General features: G+C 44.6%; 1 protein-coding gene across 8 annotated transcripts in view; it reads right to left on the bottom strand.

Moving 5' to 3' along the window:
* TTBK1 (tau tubulin kinase 1) overlaps positions 1–18187 on the bottom strand; it is a 122895-nt gene that overhangs the window by 26614 nt on the left and 78094 nt on the right. For all 8 annotated transcript variants that reach the window (XM_055816016.1, XM_055816017.1, XM_055816018.1 and 5 more), the window contains 3 exons: positions 17579–17798; positions 13749–13924; positions 10447–11005 (listed from right to left, as the gene is read on the bottom strand). In XM_055816016.1, coding sequence (XP_055671991.1) covers positions 10447–11005; positions 13749–13924; positions 17579–17798 — 955 coding nt within the window. The remainder of the gene's footprint in view (positions 1–10446; positions 11006–13748; positions 13925–17578; positions 17799–18187) is intronic.

Genomic DNA, 18187 nt, shown 5'->3' with positions numbered 1-18187 from the left:
TTCTTTCTGGTTTCTGTGCTCAACAAGAGAAGAACTGCCAAATAGGATTACGCTACTGGTTAATTCAGACTGAGGATTTCTGGCAATATCCAGTGTCTTTTTTGAAAATAAAACTGATCAATAAATTGCAAATAAAAATTTTGTCTGAGCAGTGAAATGTCCTGTAAACTCATTTTCTTGCGGCAAATCAACAGAAATTGATGTCATTGATTCAAGAATGACTGTGGGAAGAGACTGGTCATGCCTTCCCAAGGAAGGTGTGCTGCCCTCCCCATGGCCATCCCTGCACTCACCGGGATGCTCTGTGGGCAGGCGGGATGCAGCGCATGCCCAGCCTGCCTGAGCGAGTCCTGTGGCGTGCAGACCCACCCGGCCAGGCCCTACAAGCTTCAGAAAGCACTGCCCACCCAGTCTGGGGTTGAACTACCTGGGATTGCTTATAGAAGGGTGAATCTGATATTGAGGGAGCCTCAGGCAGGGCACGTATACCTACAGAAATCAGTATTTGGAAGGAAGCATTCACTGTAACTCCACTGGAAACACCTTACCTATGCATAATACCTCCGTGTCACAACTTTCTTCCCGCACCCATACTTATCCCACACCATTATCACATCTGCCTGAGCTTTCTAGATGTTATTCTTGTCTGTATCCTGTGCTTATGTACTTTCTGCTGAGCATTTTACTTTGGACTTGCACTTTCCTAAAGCCCTGAGCACCAGCAATGACCCCTTCTTCTTTAATCTTAACATCCATACTGCCTCTTCTCCCAGAACACTGGACCAAAGGCTCATTTCAATAGAAGACAGCTACCACATTCACTTAACTACAGGTGGTCTTCATACAGCCGGCATTCTACATTGCAGCTATCCTGAGAAGGGCAATACATCGTTGCAAACCCCAGAAATAAGGATACTTGTGACAATTTAAATTAATCGCGATTTCCCTTTTCATCTGAAATTCAAGTCAAGTTTTAGACAAGGGCTCCAGGAGCTCTGTATACCAAGTGCTGAGACCAGTTTATTTCTCAAGTGAGATCTGTTATCACAGGCGTTTCCAAGCAAGGCCAGGAAGCAGGGCTGCTCTGCCACTGAAAAGCTGCAGATGCCTAAATTTTCTGGAATTTAGAAACAGCTGGATTAGTAAGAAAATCCTTGCTATCCAACTCTTGACAGTCAGCGCCTCTGGGGGAAGGCAGGTAGATTTGGAGCAGCTTAGGAGTGCAGAGCAGACAAACAGGTCCACTGCCATGTAACAGAGGCAAAGCCAGAGAGACGGAAATATGTGGTCACTGCATGGAAACAAAACTGCAACAAAACCAAGGGGATTTCCAAAGCCAAAGCAACAAAGATACATGATCGTAACTCCACAAGAGGGACAAATCCTGAGGTCCTGCCTCAGGTGAGCTTCCAGTGGGAGTCTGCCTATATCTAGATGGAGTAAAAACTGCCTACAGATTTGGCCCAGTGTAAGATACCAACAAAGATGCTTGAACTGATTTGCCTGGGGAAGGTAACGCTTGCTGATACCTCCACGGTCTCTCCACTCCAGTCATAATTTGACAATGTTTGTGGCTTGATTGCATGTGTTCAGCGAGGCAGCCCTGCACTTCCTACCCCAAGGCTGCAGGTTACGCAAGCGAGTCTCTGAGATGAGCCCTGGCATCCACCTCTTTCACACATCACACGTTCACCATCTGCGCTCTCATCTTCGGCCATGCTGCCACCCCTCACCCAGGCTGCTGGGAGGTTTAGAAAGGCAGATGTTTTCAGTCTCTGTGGGGTCTGGTTGCAGGGGCTTTGGAAGTTACAGTACCTTAGGCCAGTTGTCTGGGATTCAATATTGCATTATGTAGTGACACATTGTGGGCAGGTGGGATCTATTATTGCATTATGGAGGCTGCTGCTTCCCTGAACAGGCTATGTTTTGTGTGTGAAGCGGGCCCACACCTGCTGGAGCTGGGACCTGGAAATGCGGAGGACGGAAGGCATGAGTCTGTGGTTTCCTGCCGTGAGGGGCATATGCCTGCGGTGGGGCATGCGCACAGGGCTGCTCTCCGCTGAACGGCTGCGCTGTATGAAAGTGCCACCAACGTGAGGGTAGTGTTCTGTCTCCAGGGTTGAGGAGGAGAAAACGGAGGACGCCAGTCTTCTCAGGGGGCTGTACCTCGGGAGGGAGTGCTGAGAAGGCCTGTCCTCCTCCAACTGAAAAAGACCAAGAAGAGTGGAGGAAAAGGTGTCAGGCAAAGACTTGACTCGCCCCTGGTTTGTGATGCGCATGCTGCAGACATCTTCACTGGCGGATGAAAAATGCTTTTGCTCTACGTGGGGCTTACCTACTGCTCTGTGTCTACAAATTCCCGGGGATCCTACAGGCACCATGGGAGCCTGCCATTACAGAGGGCCTGCCATGCTCTCCCCAGCCACACGCGGACATGAGTGACAGCAGCAGTGTCAGGCTCTGCTACGTCAGTCCCCTCCTCTGGCTCTTCAGGCCACACGCCTCACCTCTGTTCCTCTGGCATCACTCATCTTGACATGTCATTAGGCTATCCATACATCTTGCATATAGAAACAGTCAAACTCTGAACACACTTGGAAACCATGTGTATGAGAAAAGGTGAAACACCTGGTACCAAAATGATCCTATGGATTTAAAAATGAGGGATTCTTAAGGGCTCTTTCAATTAGTCTTATTAAAACTGCTGCAGGGATTTGCAAAGGCAACTTTGGGGGCTGTTAGTGGACTTCCCTTTTCTCACACTTGCACTGCTGGCCTCCCAATACACTTCTATATTGAGTACCTGCAGGGGGAGCATTAATACTTGTAGTTTTGGTAAGCGGAGGACTGGCAGCAGCTGGAAAGGCAGGCAGAGTGTAATTCTCCTTTCAGTGAGAAATTCAAAACACAGAGCCGTGGGAGGACGTGAGGAGAAGATGCACATTTAGGTCCCTTTTCTGCTTCTGTGATCCTGGGATGGCCAGGAGAGGTAGGAAAGCATACACAGAGGGCAGCTTGTGCCAGGATGAGATCGCAGCTCCTACGCTCCCTTTACGCAATGCATTAACAGGAATGACTTCAGATTCTTCACCGTGAAAATGCTAAGCTGTTCCTCCCCTTTCTACCTCTGCTATGAAACTAGTGCTTTCACAGGGGTTAACAACCTCAGTTTCCAAAACCAGATCATCATCCCTAGAATTACATTTTTCCTTTCAAATCCATTCCCTTCCTTGTGCTGCATTTCTTTTCAGGAAGTCTCTGCAGGTTTCAAAATGTAATTGGGAAATGTGAAAAGGCAATATTGTATTTTATTAAGCCAACACTGCTCTTCTTACCTTACTAGAGATGTTGCCCTTGCCAATGATATGAAAAAAAAAGAGCTGAACTTCAGTCTCATCTCTTTCCTGTCACCTTCAGTATCTTTGCAGTGCTTTGAGGTGGGTAGCTTATCTTCATATGTCTGAGAACTACTCAGCTTGTGGTGGGCATTAAATGTGAAAAGCAATTACTCACAGTCCTGAAGGTACTGCATAGATCAGACTCTCAGATGTAATGCTGTCATACAGAGTACTTGAGAGAGAAAGAAATTCTAGCCAGCAGCTCTAATTTCTCATAAAGACAACCATCTCTTCTGTGCGTAGATGGTGTAGAAATTCAGTCCTGGGTGTACTGTTTGTAGGCTGCACAACTAAGTATACTGGAATTATTTTTGCTCCATGTTTGGGCTCAGCATATTGTACAATTTCCAATGTATGTATCATCCCAACGTGGTAAAATACTTCTCCCATCAAAAAGGATCACTCTAGCTACCCAGATGGACCTCCTTTACAGCACAGGACCAAGGACCTTGCCCAGGCCACGACAGGACAAACTGCAACACCCCACCAGCAAGCGCACTTAGCTGTTGCTACCTCCTGGCTGAAGCTGAGGTTACAGACACACCACTTTTCTTCGCTGATGCTCTAATGCATAAATTACACTGTCAATGCTGGAGGTGCTGCCCCCTTTTATCCCTTTGCCCTTGGCAGCAATCAAGGCTGGATCACCTTCCATCAGGCCTATTCTGCTGTTTGGACAGGAGCAGTTTAACACCTCTAATGTGAAGTTCCAGAAAAATACGTTGATAGAGCTCAATATATTTTAAAAATATAAAAAGTAACTTGGAATTTCTGCTGAGCTTAGGGTTTTGATTGTTATGACCTGTATATATGTATATATAACGAGCACACATGACCATTACTTCTCTTATAGTATCACCCTTCTGCTCATCCTTTATTCCTAGCACAGGACAGGAACCTTGAATCTAAAGAGTGTGAGGGACAGAGGCCAACTCTACATACATCCTTCTCCATCACCTGGCAAGTTCTTCCCCTGTGGAGGGAAGCCAGAAGAGCTGAATGTCAAAGAATTGCATCATCTACGATAGGCAGCAAGTGCAGCTCAACACTGAGTGAGGGGCAGTGAGAGTCTGCCCCTCTTCTGCAAATGTCCATTTCTCATCGCTGAGAAATGGTCCCTCAGGTCCCCTCAGAGCAGCCACAGATGATGCTGTAGAAGGGAAAATAAACCAAGACACACACCACCTTTTCACATCAAATTTTCCCTGCTGCTTTCTTCCCCAGCCTACCTCTCTGCCCAGGGTTATAGCCAACCCTGAGAGCTTGCTGTGTTTTGCTTCTACCTATTGCTTGATTGTTTCAGCCTGGCTTTTCTTCTTTCTGCCTCAGAGCCAGTGAAGTTGTAGTTTCTGTCCTCTCCTCCTGCTGCCTGTAGGCACCCTCTGGGAGTGACAAGGATTTCCCTCATCACTACCCCAGGGTCTGAGGCCACAGAAGCCCAAAATATAACCCAGAGCAAGCCCTGCTCAGCTTTCAGTCCTCAGTGCAGATCAGAGTTCCTGCAGGTAACAGACCTGAGGCAACCCAGAGCTCTGCACCACACGAACCAGAAGACACAATACAGATCACCCAAAACGTCCTGTCTTTGCTGTGAGGCAGCCCTCTCCTGTGTCTCTGTGTCCCTTTCCAAGGAGTATTTTATATCACCAACTCAAATCAGTGGAGGAAGCGTACTCCAGCACACTGGAGTCGCTGAAGTGGCTGTCCCCTGACCAGCTGTGCTGCTCCTGAGGGTATCAGGCAATGTCACAACTCTAGCATCCCTCAGATGAGGCACTGATGACGTTCAGGAGCATGGGGGCACCCGTAGGCTCAGCACCAGAACAGAGAGTATTTTCTTGGCTCAGTGAGGGTCTCAGCACAGTTTTTTACAGCAGAAAACAAGGGATTATAGGTAAAGTTGGACTCCCAGGTGAAGCTGGCCCAGGCAGCCTGTGCAATGTGCTTCCAACTGCCTCCTGTCTTACCTACAGTGTTATCAACACAGGTCTTCACACTGAGCACCCTTGAGTGATCTCTCAGCAAAGATGCCAGCAGTGGGGTATGGCTGGGAAGGACTCATAAGCTCCATAGCTGCTGCCCTCTCAGGGTCAACACATGGACAATTTTAAGTTCATTTGTGGCATTCTCCTGGCTGTGGGAGAAAAGTGGCCTAATATAGCACCAAGGGAGATTTTCTGAGTGATTCTAACTACACGGCTAAATTGGTGAGGAAACCGCCTCTTTACATTGAGACCTTTTCTAAAAGACAAACTCTTGGTTCTGGGAGATGGGAATGTAAGAGACAGTGTAAGCAAAATGCTCTCTGAACTCTGCAGAATACATCCAAGAACAGGTAAGGAAGAGTTAATATGAGCTCCCACTATTGCTTAACTTTTCTTGTGTTTTTTCAGTACAACATCATTTGGACAGGCATATTTTAGGCAGGCAAGTCTCGGAATATTTTGTACAATGCCAACTGCACTAGTGATAAGGGAGATTCACAGTCAAAAAATACCTATGATCACACACCTACAGTCAGAAGTAATTGCTAAAAATCATAAATGCATGAATGTTTGTATTTCTTTCCAACACAGAAGGCAGCAGTAAGTTGTCATCTCTGTCAAGTGTCAGTGAATTTACTCAGCATATTTAAGACCTTGACAGATTTTTAAATTACATTGCTAGGTGTGGATATAGATGATTTCCAACAATAATAGCAATCCTATGTCAGAATTAATATGTATACAAAAGTGCAGCATCGATCTTTTTTTCCCACTCGTTTTTAGCTATTACTATAGCCTTATCTGAACCTTAGTGCATAAAAATAAGCAGGGATTTATTAGAACATTCCTGAAATGCATACATTAAAGTAAACCCTAAGAGCTCTGTTAAACAGCTTTCTTGGTGCTTGGTGCTGCACTGGGTGGTGCACAGAGAGAAGGGCTTGGGCAAGACATCATTTCATGACAGACCTGTTCTCCCTCTCTATACCAGCACCTCCCATGAGGTCTACACTCCACTGCAGCTGCCTTCTTGTCAGCTGAAACTGGGAGATATCCAGTATGTCAGAAAATTTGTGTCAGAAATTCCCCCAGGCTATTCAGAGCCTCCTCTGTACTTGACTTGCCCCACAGCAGCATCTGCTCACACCGTGCTCCCTCTTACACCCACGCACTTTCATAAGGACACCCCCCCACCTCACACTTGCACTACAGTGTCCTTCTGCCAACAGATTCATGTATTTGAACAAACACCTGAGCTCTAAATTAGGATAACTCCAGGAACTACAGGCTGGTGGTCAGCCTGGAAAGGGCATGGAGCAAATCCTCCTGGAAACCAGAAGGAGAAGAAGGTGACTGAGAGCAGTCAGCATGGATATATGAAGGGGAAACCATGCCTGCAGAGCCTGATATCTTTCTGAGATGAGATGAATGGGTGGGAGGTTGTTTACCTCGGGTTTTGACACTGTCTTCTGTAACATCCTCATAGAAAAAATGATGAAATATGGGCTAGATAAGTAGACAGTGAGTTGGACTGAAAACTGGCTGAGCTGCTGGGCTCAAAGCATTGTGCTTAGGGAAACAAAGTCCAGCTGGAGGTCAGCCACCAGTGGTGTAGCCAGGGGTTGACACCGGGGCCATTACTGTTTGACAACTTCATTAATCACTTGGGTCATGGGACAGAGTGTACCCTCAGCAGGTTCACAGATGATACAAAACTGGGAGGAGTGGCTGACACACCAGAAGGCTGTGCTGATATTCAGAGGTGCCTGGATAGGCCAGTGAAATGGGCAAAAAGGAATTTCATGAAGTTCAACACAGGGAAGTGCAAAGTCCTGCACCTGGGGGGGAACAGTACATGCTGGGCACCAACTGTCTGGAAAGCAGTTTGACAAGAGAAGTACCTGGAGGTCCTGGAGGACACTAAGCTGAACACAAGCCAGCAAGGTGCCCTGGTGGCAAAAAAGGGCTAATGGCCTCCTGGACTGCATGAGGAGGAGTGCTGCCAGCAGGCTGAGGAAGGTGATCGTTCCCCTCTACTCAGCACTGGTGAGGCTGCAGCTGGAGTGCTGTGTTCCAGTTCTGGTCTGCCCAGTACAAAGGAGACAAGGACATACAGGAGATGGTCCAGCAAAGGGTCACAAGGATGATGAAGGGACTGGAGCACCTCTCATTTGAGGGAAGGCTGTGAGAGCTGGGACTGTTTAGTTTGGAGAAGAGAAGGATCGGGGAGGGGGGTGTTCTCATCAACACTTATAAATACCTGATGGGAAAAAGAAGGTGGATTCAGACTCTTCTTAGTGGTGCCCCGTGAAAGGACAAGAAGAAATCCGCAGAGACTGAAATACAGGAAATTCCACTTAAACATAAGAAAAAGGGTTTTTACAATAAAGGCAATTGAACACTGGAAGAGGTTGCCCAGAGAGATTGTGGAGTCTCCATCCTCAGAGATACTCTGATTGAACACTGTCCTGAGCAACCTGCTCTGGTTGATCCACCTTGGAGCAGATAGTGGGATCAGATGATCTTCAGAGATCCCTTCCAACCTCAACCACACTGTGTTTCTCCCATACTGGTTTTTTGCCAGAAACTAACAAATAATGGCTTATATATTGGAGACAGAGAATGGAGGAACAAAAAAAACCATTAGAGCAGGGATTACCCGTTTGCTCTCAGTTACTAGTCTATGGACACCAATGGATGATCACCAGTTTTTGGGAGATGAGAACAAGGTCCCAAATGGGTACAACAAACCCTATAATCTCATTCATGGCAGTTCTACATTTAGTGACATCTTTGCCTATCTTAAAGGCTCAGTTCATATTAAAAGTTAAGGAATATTTACTCACACACACACACTGTCTAATCACAGTTTCAATACAACCCAGAGGAAGCCCAAGCCTCAGCTACAGGAAACACCTGTCATTGGCAGTGAGGCCTTCAGTGTTCTCATTAGTTAAATCCTCGGTGAAATTCTTATTAGTGTCCCAACCAACAGTCCCTCCATCTCTGCTGTACCTATGGAGAACAGGCTTCTGCTTTCCTTTAGGCACCAAGTAATTTTTCCTTTGAGAGTTAACAGTTCTTTTTGTGACAGCAAATGGAAAAATATGAATGTCACTGCAAAGCTGTGAATATAGAGGCAACTGAAGGTTCCAAACATCAACAGAAGCACAACTGAATCACAGCCAGACAAAGAAGTCTAGTGTTGGCCTATATGTACAAAGCTAGGCCCAGGAGTAACTAGAGGATATTTCAGAACACAGGGACCAAAAATGTGCGGTCTGCTGGAGAACCAAGGCTGTCTAATACATTAGTAGTTATCACCCACAATCCCATTAATTTACTTTTGTTGCCTGCTTTTTAAGTATCACTATGCAGTGATAAGCAGCCTTCATACTGCATCACACTCAACTCCCCCAGTCATTTCACACAGCAGTACTATGTGCTACGGCCAAGAAGGCACCTCCAGCCTTCCTTAGCTATGCTAAACATGTCAATGAAGTGTCCCTGCTGGTTCTCACAGCTGGTTCTTACCAGCCAGCCCTTGCCATGTTCATCACATCTTGCACATCTTGCACTGACCAGCCTAATAAGTGTACAGACAGAACAAATACACACACACCCTTCTAAACCTGCCAATCTTGCCTACACAATCTCTAGATACCTGGGGCTTCAGCATACTGCCTTTATACAGCAAACACCTCCACGTGGACCCTTACAACTGGACACAGACTCCACAACAAGCCTGTACTGCTATTACTCCATGCTCAGCGGACTGTCCTACTTGTGCCTGCTGTCAGTATTTCTGTCCTTCCTTTAAATGCTGTAGCCTCACGCACCCTATCAAGGAACACCTGGCCTGGCAGGCAAGGATTTGGTTTGATTCTCTTTACGTTGTTTCTTGTGTCATTCATTTTTGTTGCCAAAACTAACAGTCCTTTTTTTCTTGTACCTCTTTGAAAGCCACACAAGAGAAGAATCTGGGCAAGGCCTGAACAGAAGAATGTTCTTTTAACATGCTCCAGTTCAGTGAACACTCCCTTAGAAAATATGCTCAAGAGGGAATGGGAGGTGGAGTTAATGGTCTTCCAGAGCAGACTGCATGAACGCCTGCCCTAGGAAAGGTATCACCGTGTACCTGACCCTGAGACTTGCCTGCTCTTTGCTGCTCTTCACTGCACTTTTGGACCCCACATGTATGAGATTCTCATTAACATACAAATACAAAAAGCCCTCAGGAGAACAATTTTATTGTCTCTTGCATGAACACTCTGGGACAGCCTTCTTCTGAATGTCTGAGAAATGAAGATTAGATATGACAGAGGAGCTCTGAGCCTAACAATACATCATGTTTTTCCAGCTAATCTAATAAATTACTTCCCACTAAAAACTGATCTTCTTTATACCTTCAGAGTACCACAGAAAAAAGCAGACTGAAACAAAAACAGACCTCTACAACTATCTGGAAAAAACACAGTAGGTAAAGAACTTTTCTATGAGTAAACACCTGGTAGCAACAATACCAGTCACTAAAGTAAGGTTGACAGGATCTGATTGCTGGTTACTCTGAGGTTTTTATTAGGTATTTAGAAGAAAGTTTAATTTCAGGGAGTTACTTTATGATTTTCATTGCTGCAGGCCTTCCCAGTGCTGATGTATGGTTAGATTAGTGAGCATTCTGTTGCCATACACTGCTGTTGCTGCTGAGAAACTTTGTGGAGAAGATTTGCTAGTGACACCTTCATACAACTAAGTGGTCGTTAACAAAACACTGTGGGAGAGCAATAAGAGACTGATTAAAAGGCACCCACAACCACAGCTGTACTCCCCTCTTACCCCTGTGCCAAAATAACTGAAAGATCTTGGTAACAGTGTGTCCTTAGTAGGGGACAATGTTACTAGCTATAGGGAGCAGTTCTAAGGTGTTCACAACAGTTGCAAGCACTGTCAGGAGGAGTTTTGCAAGAGCGTCCATGCTTGGAATCACAGACTTCTCCAGCACAGCTGAGGTTCCCTAAGGTGATGCTAACCTAGGCAACAAGGTACAGACCCAGGGATCTTACCTGTCTCTGAGGACCAGTAGGTTCAGATTCTCGTCTCCTTTGTCGGATAGCTGGTGCTGAATGTAGGGGGGAGTGGGCTGGACTTCCTGTCTGCTGTTCATGTTTACTGTCAGATACTGTTTGAGAAGGTCCTTCATGTCTGTGGGAACTGTCCTCCTCAGTCACAGGCTGCATACCCCGACTTCGCCCATCATGCGTCTTCGGCCTGACTGCAGCATCTGTCCCCAGGCGCCTTCTCTCCTCACCCTCTTCAATAGGTCTTAGTTCCTCAGGCTCCTCATCCGTGGTTCCAGAGGTGCTTGGCTCAGCACCTGGGTGAAAGTCCTTCAGCTCTGTCTCCTTATCAATGATAACCCATTCCTTGCTATCAAAGTCCTCCTCCTCTGCAAGTGGCACTGAGCGGAAAGCATTGCTGAGGGCTTCATGTTCCACTGAAGCAGATACATCCATCCTACCACTTGCCTGCCGGTCAGCCTGGGCAGTATCAATGGACAGCATCTGGGCTGGCTGGGAGGAGCATACAAGCCGTGACGGAGAGCCAGGTAAATCCATTCGAGATCTAAAGACAGAACAGGAAGCCATTAAAAATACATGAGGTTTGTTTGTGGTTAAAGTTAGGGATCATAAGATGTGAGAGAAAGCACGTATAGTCCTTCTCACACATTTCTTGGTACACATCAGAAAGATAGGCTTAAGGAAAAATACTTCTTTAGAATCTACAATGGCATAAAGATATTCCCCCTAAAGTGCTTCAGTATGACAGTCAATCCTTCCTTGATGACAGGATGGTAACCAGTTTCCCCCAACAACACCAATATATTCTTTCCCCTTTGGTAAGTTCTACTGCTTTGGCAGGGGAGGGGGGAGCACCAACCCAAACCACCCCTAAATCCTAAATCTACTGTTTGATTTAACAGCATCTCTGCTGGGCTTCTATAACCTTTTCAGCTGCACTGTGCTATCTCTATGGTGGCCACTGAGGCCTCTAAGGTGACCACATGAGTTCTTCAAAGACAGCAAGAACCATTGATCCCACTGTGCATAGATGACCTCAAAATACTTTGGAGGAACAGGAAGGAAATATGGCAAATATTCTTTTACAAAGGGTGGTATAATGTTCAGTGGCTCACGGTCTAAATAGCAGCAGCTTCTGCAGCTGTGCAGAAACACCTTTCAAAGATGCCCTGGAAGCTCCCTGTGCCCCAACAGCCCTGGCAGCAACTCAGCTGGAAAATCCTGTGGCAATTCTGTCTTTCTGCTCCACAGTGTTATGATCCGTGCTTCTCATTGGGCCTGCACCTGCTGCTTCCTTTGCTTCTCTGTCTACCACCGAGGCTAGCAGCTTGCTGCACAAAGCCAGAGTGTCTGCTGCCCAGTGAAAGACAGCTGCAGTGTGTTTTACAAAAGGATTTCGACAAGGACCATACAGGAGCCTTGCAGACTCTTCTGGGAAAAGCCTTCCATGTGTGAGAAAGCATGAGGAGAAAGAGAAATGAGTGACCATCAGGTGAGGGCTGCTAAGCAATACTAGGTATCTTTAACACAGTGGAAGGTCAGAGCTGAGATGGAACGAATTACAAGCAAAATCGAAAAATTTTTGGTGAAGAAAGGGGAATTAGAGAAAGAGGTGAACCAAAGTTTGATGTAGAGAACAAAGATCTCAGCAAAAGCCATCTGATGGATCTGAAAGAAGCAAGCCTGTATTTGTTAAAGTCTTAAAAACTTATTATTGTGAATAGGGAACACTAAGTATGCAAAGTAAGAATTAAAAATGGTCTACACTCTGTGTGTGAAGAGCAACTGGATTTTAAAAAGCTGTTGCTAAAAGGATTTAGTCAATGTCTTCATTCATTCCCCAGCAGAGGAGAGACACCTGGAGTAAAAGATTTTACTCCAGAAAGCCAGAAGAATTTCCCAGTGCTGGGAGTCAGGTCTATGTTGTGAAAAGACAAAAACAGAATAAAGAGAAGACTGTGTGCCAGAGGGGGATTGTTTTTGCACCATATTTGGTGCAGGCTGCTTGGAAGATGAAAAAAAGATCTTGATTTTAAAAACAGGAGCTGAAGGAAGAAGGCAGGAGAAAGAGACACCTTTTGGATGATACCCATTTTCTATACTAAGTTAGCATGATGCTGAGTAGACAAAAAGAGCGGGAGAAATAAAGGAAGAAGTTAAAAGCATTCAATGAACATACAGGACTAATGTTGCTGACTGTTATAAATGCGGGGTTTTTTTTCTCCTTCCTACTTTAAAGACCCTTTCTTCTGGGCAAGAAAAAGAAGATGTAGCAAGACCCAAGATTTGTTATTCAAACTCTAAATTATTAATAGCAACACAATCAATCTTTCCTGAATTGCAGCTTTACAGCATTAAAGCTTCCCTCAGCCACCCAGAATAAACCAGTACCTAACAAACTGGGGGTAGTGTTAGGGGATCATCCTCTCTCTAGCTCTTTCTGACCCTCCTTCATTTCCAGCTACCGTCTCCTTGTGACTGTTCTGCTTGGCTGAAGTCTGTCAGATTTTCTTTGAGAAGGTGGCTTGTCTCTCCTCCACCTCTTTCAGAGAAGCCACCCCACCAGAACATCCTAGAGCCACAGTCCATGCCCTGACTTGCAATGGGAAAAGGACGGCAGAGTAACAAAGGATGTGAAGGAGGTTACCAGCACCAAGGACTTATGTCTGGTAATGTGTTCTACAGCACACAATAGTTTAAAAAGTTTCTTTTCATTATTTTTATAATTCTGGGGGTTTTGTTTATTTCTTTGCTGTGGATCTGAGAGAAGGTATTCCTATTACCCTCAAAATCATGGTGTAATGAGTACTTCTCACATGCAAACAAGTGCAATGCTATATGCTGAAAATGGAATACTATTATTACTATTAATGAAAAATAATGAAACAATGAAACCCACGAGATCAGGATCTACCAGCTAGCTCCCAGAATACATGCATCCCTGTATGTACACTAAAAAGATCCATTCTTCCCTCCCACCTCAGGCCAGCCAAAAGCTTTTTGACTGTTTACATTATCTCTGATTTGATGATTTGACTTCCCTCTGACAAATATCCATCCTTCTGTCTGTGGAGTTCAGCCCATCCAGGGACAGGATGAGATTCATTCCCACTTACTCTCTTTATTAACAGACATGAGTGTCTCATCAGAAAGATCATAAAGCCCATGAACACCTCCACCCAGAAATGAACTTCCAGTGCTTGCTAATCTAATGATTATGTTGGTCTCAACAGTCAATCCTCAAGACACTGCTAAAAGCAGCAGGAGACTACAGAGGGTGAGCAAACCTTCTTTCATGTAGATCTGCTTTGCCATCAGCTGTGGAGAGGCGTTCTGACTCAGGGCTGTTCACACGGCGGTATCTTAGGGAGCGCACTTGTGCAGTAGGGGACTCTGGAGGCACTCGGACAGGGGAACTGGGGCAGACGCCATTTCTCTGCTCCTCTTCCACCATGCACTGAGTCTGTAGGGTGTAAACACAGAGAACCTCAAAATCTGACCAAAGATGCTGATTTCCCATCCTTCACTGTTCTGTGCTTTCTCCCAGGATACAGTTTCAGCTGCATTTTCACAATCTACACATGCAATGTTTGAATGAATGCAAGGGCCTATATGCCCTGGCAATTCTCTAGTATTAAAACAAAGTATAGATTTTAAATCAATTCAAATATGCACACACCTTTACAAGGTGGCCTTTGCATTGCAATTACCCTGAATAGTTGATCCAAAGGAGTTATCATGGGCTAACCTACATACACAAACCCTAACTGCTTATCCAAGATGTCTAAGAGCCCTTGTTTGTCAATATTTGTCTGTGCAAAGTCCGTGCATTATATTGTAGTATATATACTTTTACTTCTGATGAACTTGATATGACTAAGCTATCCTAATTCCCAAGATGGTTTGGCATTTTTTTGGTTTTTAAATTCTTGGTCCTCTAAATAAGTCCCCAAGGACATATACTCAATTGCAACATCTGTAAGAGCTTTCCACAGATCCAAGGTGACCCAGGGACCTGAACATGCCTGTGGACACTTGTGAGCATTGAGTGTTCATACTTTACCAGTACATATTTTCTGTTTTCAAATGGCCTCAGTGAACTTGTGTGGGATTTTTTGTTTTTTTACATTTAGCAGCAGACAAAAGAGCAAAAGTAGGTGCCTGTAACACAGCTGCCTTCTGCCTTCCACTGTGCTGCTTCCCCTTGGAAGAGAAGACCTGCTTAGACAAAAGTATAGAGGCAGAATGGTCCAAGGACTACAGCAGCAGTCTAGGATTTGCTTTCAGCCCTGTTGTGCTGCCAGCCATGCAATGTCAGCTGCTACACACCGCCTCTGTGTGGGAATGTGCATTGAGGTGCCAGTGCCAGTTCCTAGCACGGAGAGTGTTCACCCTTCTTTGCAGCATGCCCTACATTCACTTGCTCTCTGTTAATGCCAGAGGCTCTGAATGTGAGCAGGATTCTCAGTAAAATGCTGCTGATCAAGACAGCTGCCTTTGTGCATGTACTGTGTATATGGCAAGTCAGTCAGTGTCCATAAATTAGCAGATCTAAACTGTCTAGGCAGGGTTTGGAATGCATAACTAAGGAGCCTTTGCAGCTAGGGAGAGTGGAGGAGAAATTTCCAGCATTACAATGAAAGCACAATAGATAATAATGATTTAATGTATAATCCATTCAAGCCAGGAGAAGTTTAGTGACAAAGGAAGGCTGAATGTGTTTGTGAAAGGAGCAAAGTGCTGATGTAACCATAGGGTAACAGGCAGCTTGGTAAGGTTCAAGAGCAGAGAACTGGGGGAGTGTGCAGGAGAGCAGGAAGAGGCTTCTGGAAAAACACAGAATTAGAACTTTGATCCAGTAGAGGAAGGAGAACCAGAAGAAGGATTTAGAGAGGACAGTGACATTAGTCAAGTAAACTGTCCTTAGCATCGAAATGGGAGAAGTGGGACAGAAGGAGATCTGAACTGTGTGAACAGAGAAATAAGGATGACCTTAGGTATCGGAGAGAAAAAACAAAGGCAAGATCTACGCATCACCTAAATACAAAGAGCAAGACGGGGAGAGCCAGAGTCCTTCTAGTGCTACAAGACTGGAAGATGAAGGATAGTGAAGCTGTGATTAGCAGAAGGGTGCTGCTGCCCCCGCAGTTCTGAAAGACACAAGAGATGCCTGAGATTACAAGCAGAGGTGAAGCTATGCCCTTACATATCAAATCCGCAGCCTCCTTTTTTTCTCCATGTGGTGACGGTGACTTAAAAACTGATTCTTTCTCAGAGAACAGTCAGACTAAAGATAATAAGCCTAGCAGAATGAAAGGACAGGCAAGAGTCAGACTAAAGATAACAACCCTCACAGAGAGAAAGGACAGACTTCTTTAGCTTTGGAGAGCATGATGCCCTGGGCTCTATTTCATAGACTGCTGTGTAGCTACAGAGCTTGTCAGGACTGAAGTGCGCATTGCCATGCTAACTCCCTAAGCTCCTTTGCCAGTAAACTGACAAGAAACAGCATATCCCTTGGCAGGAGAGTCACCTGGTCATGCTGTAGATCTTGCAGAAACCTCTCCTGCCTCTAACTGCTGTTATATGACAGGGCTTGTGAATGACAGCACTGAGTACCTAAGACATGATGTACAACTAACAGGCAGAAAGGACATTTACGACTCCCTTGTGCCCATCTCAGTATGACTGAAGAGCATCGAGTCACCTGGTGGTTCAAAGGAACAGAAAAACACATAGGAGTTACCAGGATTTTTCTGTAATACTCTTTTTTTCCTTGTACTTTGTAGAAACAGAACTGTTCCACTCTACCAGGCTTTTCTTATTTCATTTTTCAAATTTTCAAATGAGAACTTCTGGGAATGCAGACAGTTTACCAGTGGGAGACGAGAAAGTGATTTGAACTTGGTTTACAACTTTCTGTATTGGGGAATGCTGCTGGCAATGTTCCATACAGATAACACATTGATCCAAATGATCTGCACCAGTGAATTTTAAGCAAGTTAGATGAGATTATTTCTTGTCTATGAATAATGTTTTCTAATAAGACTAAGAATAGTGGAGATACCTATAAGGCTGAAAGGACTAACTCTGTGCCAGTATAGACTGAAGTGAACTCTGGTCAGACCCAGAAGACCGGCAGATTTAACAGGCTAGTCCACAAATGTCCATTAAAGACAAGTTTGTGAAGTGAATCCGATATGCCCTGATAATATTTTAAGTCTGTTTGATGAAGGTTTCTCTGCTAACAGATTTTTTATCTGTATCATGTATCTGATGTCACGCCAGGTGACATTCTGATTTTTAAGCAAGACTTGAGATCAACACAACAAATACTAATTTACTCACAATATCTAAGTGGATCTAATAAATAACTGATAGATTCTCATACTTAACATTTTCTATGGAATCACCATTCAGTGGGGATGCCTCCAAGAAATTAGGTAATATTTACAAGAAAAGACTGAGAAACAGCTTGGGGATTATGAGGAACACCAACAGAAGTACACACTTCATGCAAGCTAAAAAATCTAATATGATCTTGGAATGCAGAAATATGACAATATTAAGTGATAGCTTCTTTCATTCTTCACAGGGGTGAAACCATTAGTAGATGCTCTTTATAGATTGTGCTGCCCTTAGAAAGGAAAGTTAAGAACTGGAAGAGAAAAATCAATGATAATTCAACATGTGGAAAAATACAGCTTATGAAGACATCTCTGAAGAAATTTATTTACCCAAGACGTTAGGACACAATAAAATTTTGGTGTACAATTTCCAAACCTGGGACATTTCTGATATTGTTTCAGCTATGCAAGGACAAGAATTCCATTGCTTGAAGTATCAAGGTCCTAGATAACAGTATGATTGTACAAAAGATTTACTTTAGCATTATTGGCCCCCAAAATGTCATTTGCATAAAGATCCAAATTAATCCCAATGGCTTTTACTCTGTAAAAAAATTGTTTGCAATTTCCCATTACCACAGGGAAATTCCAGTGCTTTTTGGTCTGCGCTATGTAGGATGCTACACAAGTAGATCTGAATGGCTTCTAGCAGTCTATGAATCCATTACCCTAAATCCAACAGCCACAGGAGACAAATAAATGTTCTTTACTTTGCTGATGCTGATCCTGAGTTTGTTGCGATTCACATCTGTCTCTTCCCAAACTTCAGCCTCATTGAAAGCCGTGTTTGGAGCCTGACCGAGACCTTCCGCTGGCCGGCCTGACAGGATGGGGGGAGCATTCTCTTGATCACTCAGATGTTCACCCTGTAGGACATCCTCAGTGTTCTCACGAAGTAAGTCCCCAGGTACTGGAGTGACATTAACCACCCTATGGAAGAGACAAGAAGAAAGTTAAATTATTAGTACTTAAAGAAGGAGGCCTATTACACTGCCCCACAGAAACTTCTTTGCAGCTTTTAGGGTATTACCATGTTGAAAAAACAGGCAGTCCAGCATTATCCCAGATATGACATCCTGAAACAGAATGGGAGGATTCCACCTAACATATAGTCACAAAGACAGTGGGATGGATCCATGAAAGCATCTTGGGGCCCTTGATACACAAGCTGCAAACTTCTTCAGAAGCACCTATTACACAGTATTTAGCTAAGAAGAAACTTTCCCTCTTCACATGAGCAAATAAGGCTTAATAGGCCTTACAGCTTTTCTATAATATTACTAAGAATTAGTTATCCCTTAATGCCAACCCCTTCAAAA

This window comes from Falco peregrinus, chromosome 11 (genome assembly GCF_023634155.1).
Source record: "Falco peregrinus isolate bFalPer1 chromosome 11, bFalPer1.pri, whole genome shotgun sequence".
NCBI classification, from domain to species: Eukaryota; Metazoa; Chordata; class Aves; order Falconiformes; family Falconidae; genus Falco; species Falco peregrinus.
Note: the sequence above shows the minus strand (reverse complement) of the source record. Positions and strands in the feature narration are given on the sequence as shown.